We start from the raw sequence: 18,612 nt of genomic DNA on the forward strand, positions 1-18,612 counted from the left end.
TCATAAATACAAACTTGGTCTTCAGAGATGGAGGGGACACTTTGCTCTGTCACCTGGGTGAAAAGGTCAAAGACGATGTGTGGGCGTGACCTTGGCCAAAAACCATCAGGCCAACGCACGCTCTCCCCGATTTCCACACGTCTCCTGTCTAGGCCGCACTGCCTGTTGTCTGGATCGGCTGCAGCAGGTGCTCTATAGTGCCATTCCAACAAAGAACACAGCTCCTCTCAGCAATGGTGCATCCTCCATGTACACCCTCTCTTCCATTATGCGGCACATAGTGTAAACGGCACTGTGGCCGAGGTGAGTCCCCAACACCTTCCTCATCAACTTCCAGCAGGATTCACAAAACTCCATGACGTTGACGGTTCGACAGAGTGTGATGATGAAGACAGTGAGAGAGTCTGAGGGCAGGCAGTTGGAACACACCACCGCATCCAGTACTTGTAGTACCACCTCAATATCTGTTGAAGAGAGAGACAGACATAAAGACAGAGAGAGAGTACGTCTGATCCCTGTGAATGATCTGCTCCATCACTTTTACTCCAGAAGGACTTAAAGGCCTTTTGGAACCTGTTGTCCGCTAGCAGACTGGTGTTAAAGTGCCAGTACGCGCTCTTACATTTAACGTCTCTGACAGACAGCACACGGTGCACCAGAGAGTGGTCAGAGAAACCCACCGGGCTGATGGAAACACCTTTAAAAACACCGAAGTGATGGTTAAAACAGTACATTCTGTCCAGTCTGGCCAGAGACATCCAGTTATCTCTGCTGTGAGCCCAGGTGAACTGTCTCTGAGCAGGATGGAAACGTCTCCACACGTCACAGAGATCAAATGTTTCAACGAGTTTCATCAGAGCCCGTCTGGAAGCAGCGTGAGGTTCTTGATGGTTCCTGTCTAGCTGAGGGTTCTCTGTGCAATTAAAATCACCTCCCAGGAACAGGTACTCCTCACTGCTGCAGTTGGTAAGAACAGTCTTTAAAACATCTAAAAAAAACCAGTCTGTCTAAGCCAACGGTTGGAGCGTAGACATATATAAAAACCATCCATCTCCTGAAGGAGAACCACATTTAGTCCTTTAGACTGAAGACGAGAGAAGAGAGCAGCTCTCTTTGTGTCTTCTCTCGCACCGTTAATGTTTAAAGAGCCAATCTTCATCTCGCACATGATTAGGCTGCATGTGAACAACAACAAAACAAAGGACAACAAATAGAAGAAGAGGGAGAACATCTTCATCTTAGTCATCTTTCTCTATCTGTGTCCGCACTTTAACCAACAGTTTTTTCAGCCGGTAAGTCTCTGGGTCAGTGAAGGAAGGCTGCCCGAGCCCTCCTGACTTCCTCAAGAAGAACCTGATGGATTCATGGAATAACTGAAGGTCTGGAAAGTGTTCCTCCACCTTCACAGCTCTCAGCCCCTTCGTGTTCCTCAGAAAAGCTCGAATTCTTGAGAAAGAATAACCGGTGTGTGTTTCTGCCTGCATGTTCTCTGTGTCCGATTCACTGTCCTCTGTGTTCACCTGTGAGCTGTGTGTGCGTTGTGTGTCCTGTGTGTGTTCCTCTGACTGACAGGAGGAGCACTGTGGGTCTTTCTTTGACACTTTTGGTACCTTTTCACTGGTGGCTTTGGTTTCTGGAGTTTTCCTTTTTGTTGCTTTTTTTAAAAAATCCTCCTCCATCACACCATCCTCCACCATCACCCTGTCCTCCTCCATCACCCTGTCCTCCACCATCACCCTGTCCTCCACCATCACACCGTCCTCTACCTCATCCAACGCTGACTCAGCCACCCTGGTGGCAGTCTGTCCAGCCAGCTCCTTCACCAGAGTCTGAACTCTGGGCTCTGCCTGTTCAGTCTGAGAGGTGACCTCTTCCTCTGTCTGACCGTTCACCTGCTCCTCACTGTCTGCAGTTGTGTGTGTGTCTGTGGGTGTGTAGTCTGTGCTGCTCTGTGCGCCCTTCTCTTGGCTCTGTGCTTTGCGTTGCACTTCGCTTTGCGCCTCGCGCTGTGTTTCGCGTTGCGATTCGCTCGGTGCTTCGCTCCGCGCTTCGCCCTGAGCCGCAGGCCGGCTGTCAGCTCTGACAGGCGGCTCTGCTGGCTGCTTTTCTCCCGCTCTGTCGGGGCATGAACGGATCAGGTGACCCTCTGCTCCGCATCCAAAACATTTGACAGTGTCAGTGGTAACATGAACAGTGTAGTCGAAGTTATCGATACGGAAACGGAGAGCTATATTTAGCTCATCCTTGTTTCCATTTAGGACCATGGATACCTGTCTCCTGAACGACACGACGTGTTTGAGCAGCGGAGACTTACAGCCGAGAGGAATCAGCTTCATGGGGGACACGATCTGACCGTAACAGCTCGTTTTTTAGAAAAAGGGGGCACGTTAGACACAATGACCTTCTTTACCGGACTAACAAGGGAAAAGACCGGCGTTAACGTCCCCTGAATCACCACCCCGCTCTCTACCAGCTGACTGGCTTTTTCAGTGCTGTCCAGGAAAATCACCACAGCGCTGTTCATCCTGGAAGCTGATTTAACGCTTCCACAACCCACAACTTCACCCACAGCCAGGCCGCAGTCCTCCACCGACACACCAAAAGGTGGAGAGAGTTTGATGGCATGTCTGCGGGTGAGTTTCACCAAACCGGAGACACCACGCGCGGCAGCCATGAATGAATGGCCACACAAAGCACGAAAAAAACACTAAAACCAGCGATGAAACGAAGTTTGATCACAGAGAAACTGTTCAAAAACACATTTACCAACACCCAGTGCAAGAAAAAGAGCAAAAAAAAGGTTTGAAACACTCAAACGCTCAACAAACGCTATCCGACACACTCACCCTGTCACTCCCAGCACACACTCAGAGAGAGAGAGAGAGAGAGAGAGAGAGAGAGAGAGAGAGAGAGAGAGAGAGAGAGAGAGAGAGAGACACACATAGAGGCACATAGTGTAAACGGCACTGTGGCCGAGGTGAGTCCCCAACACCTTCCTCATCAACTTCCAGCAGGATTCACAAAACTCCATGACGTTGACGGTTCGACAGAGTGTGATGATGAAGACAGTGAGAGAGTCTGAGGGCAGGCAGTTGGAACACACCACCGCATCCAGTACTTGTAGTGCCACCTCAATATCTGTTGAAGATGTTGTTCTATTTCACAGGAGACAGGGTTCAGGTTGCAATGCAACGCAAGTGAGGTTGAATTTCTCTTTATATACAGTAAATTGGGTCTGCAGATTTAATCTCTCTTCTTAATTGGACAAACACTGACTCACACGTTTTGAGATCTTCGGTGGGCCTTCGGTGCATCACGTGCGCCATCTCATCACATATCGTTAGCCTCATAGCATAATTGCCTAAGTCATTTTTTGGCCAAATTGAGATATCTGCCTAACTTTACTCTCCTGACACTGCTGCTTCATCCTGCCTTATCGCCTATGTCCTCAGCCTATCAGAAAGCTTGTTACATTCCAAAATCACTATCTACTTAAGTCATCTCTTTGATTTGGGCATTTTTTTTCATTGTTTTTTCTTCTTTCCCGAAAACCTTAAAATATGACTTAGGCAATTATGCTATGAGGCTAACGATATGCTGCAGCACGAAGCGACAGATCCCCTCAGTGGCCACAGGAGGGCAGACATGGGCCAGCCCATGTATCACAATGATAGCACTTTGCACACCAATGACCCCCTGGATCAAGATTTCATTTGTGAATAACTCTGTCTGTCTGTCTGTCTGTCCATGTCAGTGTGATCCATTAGTCCTGTGCTTTTTGTCATTGCAGCATATTTGAATAGAGCAGCCTATGAAACACTAATGCTGGACAGAGCAGAGTAGGTGTTGGATACATTCTATATGTAACCGGCAGGTTAGGTCTGTCAGGTTGAACCTGACATGGTCTGCCATACTTTTTATTTGTGTTTTTTCTGTTAACTCGGACCCTCAGAAACAATAATTGGAGGGTCTGCTCTGCCGGAAGTATCACGAAAAAAATTGTGGCCATTTTAGTGTATGCACCCTTTATTTTTTATCGGAAAAATGTGAAAAATGATTTTTTCTCCTCAAATCCTCAGTGGGTTGGGTAGGCTATCAATAAATGCATTCCAGATACACAGAACACATGTGCTGACAACATCCACTGAAAAAATAACTCTTAAAACACATTTCTACATGATTTTGCATCAATTTCATGCAAAAATGTCTCACGATTCGGCTCTGGTGTCTCTGTTCTGTCCTGAACTAACGGTTTTTCTTTCCTCTCTCTCTGTCAGCAGGCGGAGCTCGAGAGAGAGAGACGGGTCTGATCGCTCCAGGTGCGAGTTTATTAGACACACCTGCGCCTCATCGGCTCATCAACCGGCTTCTTAAGTCAGCTCCAGTTTGACTCCTGTGCCAGACTATTGTCTATGCTCTAGCCATACGAGTTCTGCACCTGTTGCTGTCTCTTGTCTGTCTCTCGAGCCTCCAGTGATTGTGATTTTTGCTGTCAGCCTCTCGTGAGTTTGCTCCTAGACACTTTTAGTTACCATCTCCTGAGTGAGTTTTTCGCCCTTGTGTTTTTGTTTTTTTTTCTGAGTTGGTACCTTTTCCCGCTGTGGTGTTTTTGAGTTTTCTTTTTTGAACTTGCCTGTTTACGTGATTTTGTGTTTTTCCAATAAACTCCCTTGTAACGACTCTGCATCTGGGTCCAGACTCTTCCTGTTCACACGTGACAAAATGTAGGCGTTTTTTCACTTTTTTCCAATATTTTCATCTTTACTTCACTGGCAATCAACTATTCCCCCAAGTTATGATATCAGTCAATATGCCACTCTTTTCACCAAACATTATACTCATTCCACAGAAAAAATAACAAACCTCCTGTAACAAGGAAACAGGCAGACTTGCAGTGCAGGATCCTCCATGGCATCGTGGCAGTGAACTTCATCTCTTTGGTCACTGCTGCCTTAGAGGACACGTCCCCTCGGTGTTTCACTGCTTCTCAGAGTGCACTCGTCTTACGGCTCTGTTTGTGCTGCTGGAGGCCGTTTTTAGCGGATGTGGAGAAAGTTTTTGGGCAGCAGGTTTTTATCTTTGGTTTCAAGTACACTCGCCAACAAAAGAACAAATGTCAGTTACTGAACGTTGTCTTCGGACAGGCTAAGATGGCGGTATGTGTGAGTATATGACGAGGAAGGTGGAGGAAGCCTTGAATGTAGATGTGGTTCCTGTGTTTGTGAGAATGGTGAAGTCCAGACTGCTGAGTTCAGCTTTTACAGAGCTGCTCAGGACCTGGACAGTTTCCAGGTGGTGTGGGGTTATGGGGGGACAGAGGGACAAATCATCACGAATAAAGACTTTATCCAGACAACAAAAAGATTAATAAACTTAATAAATCTCTCTCTCTCTCTCTCTCGCTCTCTCTGTCTCCTGCTGCTGCTTCCGTGTGGTACTGCTACGCTGCTTCCTGTCTGAACTTTACTTTCACTTCCTGCTTTCGGTGTGTCGCAGTTTGTTTTCTCCTCTGAAGCTCCAGCTGAAGGTAAAGTAACTTGTTTTAGGTGTTTTTTACTCAAGCTGTTGTTAGCTTAGCTTCAGCACAAACGGCATCGATCTGCAGCTCCGTCCATCGTTTCTCCAAACTCTGAGTTTAACTGTGAACTCTGGACGAAGGAGGTGAAAGCAGCTCCATTAAAAACATCGGCCATGTTGTGTGGATGTTTGTGAGTGTAAACGCTGGAATAAGAGCAGAAGCAGAGCGAGTTGATCCTCAATAGTTGATGTGGAGACAGCAGGAAGGAGCATTCAGAGGGCTGTGAGGAGCTGAAACCTTTTATTTCTCAATTCAGTCTGTAACTGTGTCACTAAATGAGCTGTCAGAGCTCTGAACTCTCCTCCAACAGCAACGAGTGTCGCTGCTTTTTCTCACTTTGTGCTTCAATGTGATCAAGAATCAAATCAAAGATTCCTCTTTTAATATGATCTGAGAGGGCTTGATTGAGACAGGCTTTTATTTTGAAAGGATCTCTCAGTGGTGGAAAGAAACTAGTTTACTCAAGTACTGTTATTAAGTACTGTCTGGAAGTACTTGTACTGTACTTGAATATTTCTGCTATTTTATATTTCTCCGAACTAAATATTTGACTTTCTCCTTCACTTATCGTTGATCGAGGATCATTCAGGCGTAAAGAAACTTTCAGTCATGTTGAATTTACTGAATATTCCACAAACTGAAGCTTCCTGTCAGATTCAGTCAGTGTGTGTCAGTGGATGTCAGCGGTCGTCCAGGCATCAAGTGTGTGTTCACTTCAATGCAGCTTCATGGCGCCATCTAGTGGACTGATAGAAGTACAGCAGCTCGGCCTCACACTGCTGTTTGACTGCATTCAGCTGACACTGATATGAAAGACGAGATAACAGCCAATCAGAGGAGGAGCAGCTGATATTTGGACAGAAGAAACCATGAAAGGATGATTTCAGCTGATGTGCACATGAATGATTTGTGTTTCCTCTCCAGATCAAAGTGTGTGAGCTGACATGAGTTCAGCAGCATGAATCGGTGTGAGGACAGAGAGGAGGGAGTCCGTCCCTCTAAAACCAGTCTGTGTGGGGACGATGACGGCCAGACCGAAGCTCAGAGGTGAGACCAGGATCTCTGACTGTCCAGGACTCGTCTCCATGTCAGAACACTCGAATCTCTCCACCATCATTATTCACACTCAAAGCTGTGTGTGTGTTGTGTTGAAGGCCAGAGCAGCAGGACCCACCAGACTCTGCTGGACCTGGACCTGGACCTGGACCCAGCTGTGTGTCCTTCAGGAGTGACAAGTCAAGGGATCACCTGCTTGACTTTAAACAGCAACATGTCTCTGACAGACAGTAAGTTGTTCTCAGTATTAAACTCGTGTTGGACAATTTGACCTGAAATGTCCATATGTCCTCCTCATGTTGTCCACTGCTGATGTTTGTCCTCATTAAATCCAGTCTGACCAGTTGTCCTTCTAATGTTCATGTTGTCCTAGAATGATGATGAAGGTTAGAGATAGATTAGTGTTAAAGGACATTTGTCCAGTCTGTCCCTAAACAGCACTGACATGTCCACATGTGGACATTGAAAGCTGAGGATAATATGAGGCTTCAGCACAAATCCAGTGGGGACCTTCCAAAGTCTCTTTACCATCAAACTTCCTCTTTGAATGTTGGACTAAAATGCTTCACTGACCATCGTCTCTAAATAACAGTCAGGATATTTGTGCTGAGTCTCGTGATGCAAACGTTAGAAAACAGACCAACAGAGTCGGTGCTGATGGACTCCACAGTTTAGTTTGTTGTCTGTCAATCACAGTAAAATCTGCTCAGAAATCAGTCCGTTGAGTCCTGCTGTGGTCCGAGATTTGATGGACAAATGAAGCGATGATCCACAGACTGAAATCATTCAGCTTCATGTTTGATTGAACTTTGGTGTGTTGATCCTTTTCTTGTTGATAGCTGCTAGTTTCTCCAGCAGCTTCTGAGTCTGAAGAAGAAAAAGTCCATTTCCATCCCTGGTGGTCTTCCTCTGTGTCTGACAGGATCTATGGGAGACCAGCCTCTGCTGGACCTGGACATGGATCTGACTCCGGATATGGACCCAGCTGTGTGTCCTTGAAGAGTGAACGGTCGATGGGTCGCCTCATTAATTTTAAAGAAGATCGACCGTCTGCTGCAACGACGTAAACTGTTAATAACATTAAAATATTACAGATTCTTGTTTGAACTGATATTTATCCAGAGTTTTTTAAACCTGTTTATTTTCAGCATCGTTCTTCTTCTCATTCGTTTATATCCTCACATGTGGAAGCTGCCCAGTATAACCAGCCTTCAACTCTTGACTCCAGTTGAACATTTCCTCCACACACACCTTCTGACTGATGACTGCATGAGTATAAAACAGTGACTTGATTGAGGCTGACAGATGCTGATGAAGGCTAACCCTGATTCCACTGAGTTCCTCCATCAAATCAACATGTTGTGGTTTTCAGTCATGTGACAACACAAACACAAACATGTCAGTGATAACAGCTGGACTGAGATCAGCTGCTGTGAAACACAGAATGAAGCAACACAGAGAGTCTGAGGAAACACACAGTCTGTTTGTGATTGATGCTGCTGATGGATTCACAAAGTCAAGAACAACACTGACGGCAGCATCATGGCACCTCACATCAGGCTGGAGTTGTGCCTCTGTGAAAACGTCTGATGCAGAGAAGGGTGTTATGGGTAACTAAAGGCTGCAGGAGCTCAGAGAGGAGACAAAGCTCAAATATGTGTTGTGTGTCAAAGACGTGGACAAGAACAAATACATGTTGTCCAAGAATAAAAGAAAGAGCCAGAACAACTTCTATGAGCAACAGCTGCACCTGTTTTCTTCATGTAGTCCAGAGAAGAACGTTCCAGCTTTCATTTGAAACACAGCTGGATGTGAAATCACCCTCAGCTTTGCTTTGATCCAGTATTCTCTGCTTCTCTCTTTGCTTTTCTCATGTTTCACTGAGTTTATTGTGACTCACTGCCAATTTGTGCTGGACAGGTAGCATCCAGTTAGCTTGTGTGAGCTGTGTGATGCTGTCCACAGTATTATAGGGGTCAATGAGAACTGGAGGGACTCAACCAGACAAGCTGGTGAACCAACACAGTAAAGTGAAAGCTGCACAGAAATGCAGACTGGACTGTTGATTCACGGTGGGATCAGCAGTACGAGCAACACTTTAATGTCAGTGGAAACCATCTGATTCAATGTTGGAATCAACACTTCAGCTCAAAGGACCTTCAGCTGGTGTTTGTCTCTGTGTGGACGGACATGATGTGAGCTAATTCTTCATGATTCCTCCACAGAGCCCACCAGGAGAGCTCAGAGGTTCCCAGTGGTCAGTCTGCCCAGCAGCATCAAACTCACCTGGACTCCATATTTATGGTCTGTACATGTACAACAGCTGCTTTCACATCTATTCTGTTCACAATAATCTCCATGCTGCACTTTTTAAACCAGTGGACCGTCAGTCTGTCCAACATGGATCTGATGTTTGCTTCCATGATTTCACTTTGTGTCATTCATATCATCTTCTGTTCCAGCTGCTGGAGGAGAACATTGTCTCTTTTGTGAGGAACGAGCTGAAGAAGATCAAGACGGTTCTGAGTCCAGATTACACAGAATGCTTCGAGAGTCAGGGGGAGGATGAGGATGATGATGCAGAGCAGAGGAGGAGCAGCAGAGCGGCATTTCTGAAGATCACACAGCACTTCCTGAGGAGAATGAAGGAGGAGGAGCTGGCTGAGCGTCTGCAGAGCAGTAAGAGGATTTCTCTAAAGGTTTAACTGCTGGATCAGTGGAACATTCACTGATGTCTCAACAGATGGACCAAAATATGTTCAGACAAGGATGTTAAATTCTCATCTGAACTTTATCAATCACTTATTGATTTATTTGTTGTGTCTTCATTCAGAATATCTTGCTTCAGTTTGTCCCTGTAAACTGAAATCTAACCTGAAGAAGAAGTTCCAGTGTGTGTTTGAGGGGATCGCTACAGCCGGAAAGCGGACCCTCCTGAATCAGATCTACACACAGCTCTTCATCACAGAGGGAGGGACTGGACAGGTCAATGATGAACATGAGGTCAGACAGATTGAAACAGCATCCAGGAAACCGCACGGACCAGAAACCACAATCAGACAAGAAGACATCTTTAAACCCTCACCTGGACGAGATGAACCAATCAGAACAGTGATGACAAAGGGAGTGGCTGGCATTGGGAAGACGGTCTTAACACAGAAGTTCACTCTGGACTGGGCTGCAGACAAAGCCCACCAGGACATACAGTTCATGTTTCCGTTCACTTTCAGAGAGCTGAATGTGCTGAGAGAGAAAAAGTTCAGCTTGATGGAACTTGTTCATCACTTTTTTCCTGAAACCAAAGAAGCAGGAATCTGCAGGTTTGAAGAGTTCAGGGTTTTGCTCATCTTTGACGGTCTGGATGAGTGTCGACTTCCTCTGGACTTCCACAACAATGAGATCCTGACTGATGTTACAAAGTCCACCTCAGTGGATGTGCTGCTGACAAACCTCATCAGGAGGAAACTGCTTCCCTCTGCTCGCCTCTGGATAACCACACGACCTGCAGCAGCCAATCAGATCCCTCCTGAGTGTGTTGACATGGTGACAGAGGTCAGAGGGTTCAATGATGAACTGAAGGAGGAGTACTTCAGGAAGAGGTTCAGAGACACGAAGCAGGCCAACAGAATCATCTCCCACATCAAGACATCACGAAGCCTCCACATCATGTGCCACATCCCGGTCTTCTGCTGGATCACTGCTACAGTTCTGGAGGATGTGATGAAGACCAGAGAGGAGGGAGAGTTGCCCAAGACCCTGACTGAGATGTACATCCACTTCCTGGTGGTTCAGTCCAAAGTGAAGAACATGAAGTATGATGGAGGAGCTGAGTTAGATCCTCAGTGGACTCCAGAGAGCAGGAAGATGATTGAGTCTCTGGGAAAACTGGCTTTTGAGCAGCTGCAGAAAGGAAACCTGATCTTCTACGAATCAGACCTGACAGAGTGTGGCATCGATATCAGAGCAGCCTCAGTGTACTCAGGAGTGTTCACACAGATCTTTAAAGAGGAGAGAGGACTGTACCAGGACAAGGTGTTCTGCTTCGTCCATCTGAGTGTTCAGGAGTTTCTGGCTGCTCTTCATGTCCATCTGACCTTCATCAAATCTGGAGTCAATCTGCTGTCAGAAGAACAAACAACCTCCCGGCGGTCTAAAGTATTTAGAGACAGAGAACCTGAACTAACACAGCTTCACCAGAGTGCTGTGGACAAGGCCTTACAGAGTCCAAATGGACACCTGGACTTGTTCCTCCGATTCCTCCTGGGTCTTTCACTGCAGACCAATCAGACTCTCCTACAAGGCCTGCTGACACAGACAGGAAGTGGCTCAAAAACCAGTCAGGTAACAGTTGAGTACATCAAGAAGAAGATTGAAGAGACACCTTCTGCAGAGCGAAGTATCAATCTGTTCCACTGTCTGAATGAACTGAATGATCGTTCTCTGGTGGATCAGATCCAACAGTCCTTGAGTTCAGGAAGTCTCTCCACAGATGAACTGTCTCCTGCTCAGTGGTCAGCTCTGGTCTTCATCTTACTGTCATCAGAAAAAGATCTGGACGTGTTTGACCTGAAGAAATTCTCTGCTTCAGAGGAGGCTCTTCTGAGGCTGCTGCCAGTGGTCAAAACCTCCAACAAAGCTCTGTAAGTACTGAGATGAAGTGAAGTTTATTCATCAATAAATACTCTGATATCTAACTTACTGTTTGCTTCCTTCCTGTGTCTCTTCAGACTGAGTGGCTGTAACCTCTCAGAGAGAAGCTGTGAAGTTCTGTCCTCAGTCCTCAGATCCCAGTCCTCCAGTCTGAGAGAGCTGGACCTGAGTGACAACAACCTGCAGGATTCAGGAGTGAAGCTGCTGTCTGCTGGACTGGAGAGTCCACACTGTGCACTGGAAACTCTCAGGTCAGATCAAGTTACTGTTTGTGTTGACAGATTTAAGTTAGTTCTGTACATTTAGAGATTCATTTAGTTTAAACAGTCTCTCTCATGTCAGGATTTGAATCTTTCAGTGTATTTTGTTTGTCTTCAGATCTCTGACTGAGATTGATGATTTTGAATTTGTGAAATGATGATCAGAAATAATTTCCCAGTCTGCAGTTGTAGATGATCTTTTCTGTGCGTGTCAGAAAAATGTGTGCACGTGCCTGAATGTGTGAATTCAGAAAAAATCTCTCAAATTCAAGTTTCCAGATGTGTCATAAAGTTTTGTCACTGTCAAAATATTTTGCGTATCTGTAATTAAAATCTGTGCAGGAATATTTTCTACAGTGAGGTTTCACAAAGTGCAGCATGGGTCATTAAACCTGATGAATTTACTATTGATCAGAGTGCCGAGTCATGGGAAACATGAATTCTGAAAGACGATGAGTCAGCAGTTTGAGTCCAGCACAGAGGCTGTCTCATGTGAAGCTCAGTGGGATGAAGGACAAAACAAATTGGACCAAGCCAGGCTTCCTCTGTGTGAGCTGCCTCAACTAAACATGAACTCCAGGCAGAGATAACGGCATCACGACGGTGGTTATCAGCTTCCTTTGTTAACTCAGGTTTCCTTCATCAGGCTCTGTGATGCCATCCCATAAAAAGGGATGTTTGCTTCATCGTTTGACTCTTTGTCACCACAAAAAAGACCAATCATGTCCCCCCTCCTTCAGTCCAGAGGAACAGGTTGTTATAATGGAGAGCTTTGGAGAATGTAAAAAATAAAAGAGGAAAATCAAGACTGTTGCTGCACATAAGACGAGAGAGGAATGCTGGCAGAAAACTGCTGATCCTTTAAATCGTTCACTTCATATATTTGTTTCAGCACTCAGTCACTCTCAGAGCCTCGTGTTTATTTCTAACTGCACATTCGAGAGTCTGAAACTTTAAACTTCATCCAGAAGGTTTAAATATGAGACTCAGGAACTGGATTCAGGTCTGACACTGTCCCCTCATGGATGACACATGACTGTGTTGCTACAGACATGAAGACATGAATCAACATCTGTAACATGTTTATGATGGAACAGCAAAGATTTGAACACATGCTGAGAAGAGACTCAACATTTTAAAATAAATGTTCTTTTTCTTCTTCTTCTTCAGACTCAGTGGCTGTAACCTCTCAGAGAGAAGCTGTGAAGTTCTGTCCTCAGTCCTCAAATCCCAGTCCTCCAGTCTGAGAGAGCTGGACCTGAGTCACAACTACCTGCAGGATTCAGGAGTGAAGCTGCTGTCTGCTGGACTGGAGAGTCCACACTGTCCACTGGAAACTCTCAGGTCAGATCAAGTTACTGTTTGTTGTCAAAGTGTTGACGTCTTCCTTTAACCTCAGAAGTCCACACGTTTGACACATACACACATTGATTGGCAGCTTTTTTCTCTCAGTGTTCCTTTTATTAATGAAGTCTGGCTGAGATGGAAATCCTCATTTCTGTTTTGTTGTCATGTGACTTTGATTAGTGGACGTCACTTTATTCCTGATTCAGTCATGACTAATTACCACAAAGGTGTCACTGAGGACCTCAGGAAGTGAAGTGTTGAGTGTGAAGTCGTTGACCTCAAACACAGAAACTGTTGAGAATTATTATGTGTTGTAAATCCTCCCACATGATGCTGCTCAGCCTATCAGATCTCTGCGTTTTGAGAGCAATGATTTGACGGACACAGCAGGACCCTCAGATGATCTTCCATGTGTGTTGTTGTGTGTGTTTTCAGGCTGTCAGCATGTCTGATCACAGAGGAAGGCTGTGCTTCTCTGGCCTCAGCTCTGAGATCCAACCCCTCCCATCTGAGAGAGCTGGACCTGAGCTACAATCATCCAGGAGACTCAGGAGTGAAGCTGCTGTCTGCTGGACTGGAGGATCCTCACTGCAGGCTGGACACTCTCAGGTATGAAGAGGCTGCTGCAGCCACAGTCAGTCAGTGTGAAAGAGGAGGAAGAGCTGGAAACATGTTGTCTGTCTTTTTGGTTGATGGTGGATGTGAGTGAGACATGAACAATCACACATGTAGGAAACCTTTGTCCTTCGATCACAACACACATAAACACTGGTTGAACATGAAAAGGACATATTTGTGTTGGAGGTCTCAAGGAGAACATCTCCAGGAACAAACATGATAATGACCTGTTGGTCATAATTGATGCAGTTTGGACAGATCTCTGCATGGAAAAAGAACTGTCTGTCAGTTTGACAAATGTCCTTTTTGTCCTCAAAAGACATAAAAACAAGCTTCCAATAAGTCCAAAACAGTTCTATTTGGTTCAAACTGCTGGAACCTGACAACCACAGGACAGAGCAGGACTTTTGAGATGCTTCATTCAAGTGTTTTCCTCAAAATGTTGGACTGTTCCTTCATCAGTGGAGAACAATTGGACTGAACATGGTCTTCACAGCAAACATGACTTGTAAATATTTCCATGTGCAGACATCAAGTGGCTCTTCTTGTTCTGGTGAACTTCAGGAAGTTTGACATGAAAAGATTTCCACACAACAGAGTCATGATGACTTGTCTCAGATATTAAATTTATTGACAGTATTCACACTTCTAATGAACACATGAAGCATGGTCACATATGGGACATGACGAGGAGAACCGTGTCCAATAATCAATGATTAAAGCTCTGTTGGTTTGTTCAGTGAAGACAAAGTCAGACTGATTATTGATCATCACAGGTGGGAGAGCGAGAGAGCGATCAATGAGTGAAGCAGCTTAGAATAGAAGTCAACAACAGATTGAAATGAGGAAATGAGCTGATGAAGGCAGATTTAATGATGAGAGAGAATCAGTGTCGCTGTCAGTGTCTGAGCAGAGCTGAAGAGGTTTAGGGGCAGCAGGGAGAAGCAGGCCGGATCAACATGTTGTGTTTGTGTGTATGAGAGTGATGTAACGTCCATGTTTGCATGCTGAAAGAGGACATGCTGCTCTGACCCCCCTCCTCCTTTCAGGGTGGAGCCTGCTGGAGTCCGATGTTTGAGACCAGGTCTGAGGAAGTGTAAGTGTGTCTTTAATTTGACTGATGAAAACAAAGCAGAGCACATTCCACCATCTTCAAACTGTGACATCACTCATTCACATCTCTGATGTCATCATCAAACTGTCCATCAATCATTAAAGCTCTGTTGGTTTGTTGAGTGAAGACAAATTCAGACTGATTATTGATCATCACATGTGGGAAAGCGAGAGAGCGATCAATGAGTGAAGCAGCTTAGAATAGAAGTCAGCAACAGATTGAAATGAGGAAATGAGCTGATGAAGCCAGATTTAATGATGAGAGAGAATCAGTGTCGCTGTCAGTGTCTGAGCAGAGCTGAAGAGGTTTAGGGGCAGCAGGGAGAAGCAGGCTGGATCAACATGTTGTGTTTGTGTGTATGAGAGTGATGTAACGTCCATGTTTGCATGCTGAAAGAGGACGTGCTGCTCTGACCCCCCTCCTCCTTTCAGGGTGGAGCCTGCTGGAGTCCGATGGTTGACACCAGGTCTGAGGAAGTGTAAGTGTGTCTTTAATTTGACTGATGAAAACAAAGCAGAGCACATTCAGCCATCTTCAAACTGTGACATCACTCATTCACATCTCTGATGTCATCATCAAACTGTCCATCCATCAACAGATGATGGATCAATAACTGCAGCTGTTTTCTTCTTCTTCTCTCCATCAGATTCCTGTGAACTCAAACTGGACACAAACACAGTGAACAGAAACATCAAACTGTCTGACAACAACAGGACGATGACACGTGGAGGAGGATCAGTCATATCTTGATCATCCAGACAGGTTTGACTGGTGGCCTCAGCTGCTGTGTGGAACTGGTCTCACTGGTCGCTGTTACTGGGAGGTTGAGTATAGAGGAAGAGTTGATGTATCAGTGAGTTACAGAAGAATCAGCAGGAAAGGAAACAGTGAAGAGTGTGTGTTTGGAGGGAATGATCAGTCCTGGAGTCTATTCTGCTCTGGTGGTGGTCGTTGCTCTGTCCGTCACAATAGGAGAACAATATCCTCCTCCTCCTCCTCCTCCTCCTCCTCCTCCTCTGTCTCTCACAGAGTAGGAGTGTATGTAGACTGTCCTGCTGGCACTCTGTCCTTCTACAGAGTCTCCTCTGACTCACTGATCCACCTCCACACCTTCAACACCACATTCACTGAACCTCTTTATCCTGGCTTTGGGCTCTGGTCCTGGTCTGGTTCCTCAGTGTCTCTGTGTCCTCTGTAGGAGGGAGAGTCTCCTCCTGTTAGAGAAACACTGCTGAACAGATCAGTTGAGTCTGTGCAGGATCTCAGTCACATCAGTCTTTCAGGTTATTAGAATAAATTGATCAATGAACTTTGTTGAAAATGATTGAAAAGATTCCTCATTTACTTTGTGAACTTCTTCCACTTCCAGTCCTTTAAAGATGGAAGCTGTGATCATTAAACTGTGGAAACACTGTGGACTTGAACCTTCAGCTGTGTGTTGATTTCAATTCTGGATCTTGTTCCAATCAAAGCTGAATGTTGCTGTGAGTGTTTGTTGTGTCTCTCAGATCAGGACTAGAGGTCCACCGATATGTTTTTTTCAGGGCTGATACAGATTATTAGAAATCAAGGAGACCGTTAACCGTTAAAATATCAGATATCACCTTGATTGTTTCACTTCATGTTGTGTTTTCATGGTTCATTTTACTCAACAACATCAAGCTGAACCAAGAATCAAGTGAGCACAAACTAATTCCTGATGGCTGATAACACTTGAACTGTTTGTTGACGTATTAAGACATGAGGAAGGAGACAGCAACCTTCAAAATCCAAGACAAGTGACCACAGCGAGAGCAGCACAGGTTTCCCTCAACACCAGAGACAACCTGAGGGACGTGGACCTCGTTAGCAGACGTCCACTTCATTCAAACAACTTTATTACCACCAACAAGTCTTCAGTTTGACCAGCAGAGGTTTTGGTGCCTGATAACATGTCGTGATACTGTTTGTGACTCAAACTTTGGAGTCGTTTCATCTTCGAAAGCAGAAAAACAAGTTTGGAAATCATTGTTAAACAAATCTGTCAAAGACTTTTAGAAAAGTCTTCAAACTTCAACGGTACATGAAAAACAACTGAAAAAAAGGAAACTTTTTTTTTATAATTTATTGTGTCAGTACAGTATACGACATTCCTACAATACACATCCTGTTATTTAAATAACTTGACACAATATTTAGTTTTTTGTTATCTTTCACCCGTGTGGCACAGTCAAACATAACCTTTCAGAACTTAAAACACATATACACAAATACCCCAAAAGTAAGCAAAAAAATAAATAAATAAATAAAAATAACATTACCCAGCAAAAAATACGCACGCAATTACAACAAATACAACAGTAATATAAATGCGCACATAAACGGTAAGTAGTTTTTTCCTTTTTTTTTTTTTTGTTAGGCTTCATCTCTACTGTATGCAGAGGATATATCTAGTTACATCTTTTTTCCAACAACTTTTCTTTCGTATTAATTCTATAAGTTACCCTCTCCATCCTATAAATATTCTCTACAGTCTCTAGCCATTTATTTACTTTGGGGGCTTCCAACTTTTTCCAGATTATTGTTATTTGTTTGAGTGCTGTAATTCTCAGAATCCAAAATAAATATTCTTCATCCTTTCGAAGGCCATTCAAACCTATTCCCAACCATAAAGTGTGTTTATTAAATTGGCCCAATTTCCCAAACACCTGTTCTATTATGTGTATGACTTCTGACCAATACATTTCTATTTTTTTTACATGTAAAGAATATGTGAGTGTGGTCCGCTTTGTCTTCCCCGCATTCCCTCCAGCAGCTAGAATTATTCTGTGTATATTTGCTTAACATCACTGGTGTTCTAAAATACCGTATATTTATCTTCCAAGCACATTCTTGGCAGAAGGCGATTTTATGTTTGAGAAATGATCTTTAAGACTCTGATTCCACTCGTCATCTGATACAGATGTTTTCAGTTCTATCTGCCATTTATCCTTAATGTTATTTATGTCTTCGGTTCTGTAATCCTGAAATATTTGATACATTTGTTCAGTTATATTTTTCAAATTATGGTTTTGATTGGCCTTTATCATATGTCTCAGAATGGGATGGAGATCTCCAAGAGATTAATTTGGACTTTTTCCTTCAAATAGTTTCTCACTTGCAAATATCTGTAAAAGTGATTCTTGTTTAAACCATATCTATTTACTGTATTTTCAAAAGAATCCGTTGCTTCTTCCTTGTACATTTGATAGAATCTTGTGAGGTCCTTACTCTCCCATTTTTAAAAACATCATCAATGCTATTTGGAATAAAATCTGGATCCCAGGCTATCTCTCTCAAACAAGTGATTTCCTCTTCCTTAACTTTGGTTATTTTACATATTCTTCTCCAGATTTTAAATGTGTTATATACAGAATAACTCTGTGTTTTAATCTGTGCTTTTTTCGAAACTGAGAAAATCAAAGTACTGAGTGATTCAGCCAAATTAAACTCAATGAGTTTCCATTTGGGTCTCATCTCATTATTCATCCATATTAAAATTGGTTTCACCTGTGCTGAGTAATAGTAGTTAATTACATTTGGTAATGCAAGTCCCCCTCTTTCTTTCTTTCTTTCTTTCTTTCTTTTTTTTTTTTGGTTGCAAAATTTTAATTTTCACTTTTGGCTTCTTTTCATCCCATAAAAATTTTCTAAGCAGCCCATCCCAAACATTAAAACCCACATACCATACATACCACCCACATTGTGGGTGGTATGTATGTAGGCAGATTCTGAAATAGAAACAAAAAGCATGGCAAAACATTCATTTTAATGATATTTATCTTTTCAGATAATGTGAGAGGTAAGATTTTCCACCTATTCAGATCTTGCTTTACTAAATTCTCCAGATTCTCGAAATTACAATGATATATTAGGTCTAAATTATTGGGTATGATAACGCCTAGAAATCTCACTTTATTCTGGTCCCATTTAAAGTCAAACTGTTTTTTAAAGTTTCTCTCCAAATGGGT

The 18,612-nt window shown here is 43.9% G+C and overlaps 1 protein-coding gene across 1 annotated transcript; it reads left to right on the plus strand.

The window, feature by feature from the left end:
* Positions 1-6,508: 6,508 nt before the first annotated feature.
* LOC143316075 (NLR family CARD domain-containing protein 3-like) lies at positions 6,509-15,821 on the plus strand. Its single transcript, XM_076723790.1, is given in 11 exon segments — positions 6,509-6,625; positions 6,733-6,791; positions 7,574-7,697; positions 8,860-8,938; positions 9,097-9,313; positions 9,468-11,274; positions 11,362-11,535; positions 13,327-13,500; positions 15,055-15,101; positions 15,270-15,342; positions 15,344-15,821. Coding segments are annotated over 11 exon segments (3,321 nt in total). The 5' UTR covers positions 6,509-6,536.
* Positions 15,822-18,612: the final 2,791 nt, after the last annotated feature.

Source organism: Chaetodon auriga, chromosome 23, assembly GCF_051107435.1.
Source record: "Chaetodon auriga isolate fChaAug3 chromosome 23, fChaAug3.hap1, whole genome shotgun sequence".
Taxonomy (NCBI): Eukaryota; Metazoa; Chordata; class Actinopteri; order Chaetodontiformes; family Chaetodontidae; genus Chaetodon; species Chaetodon auriga.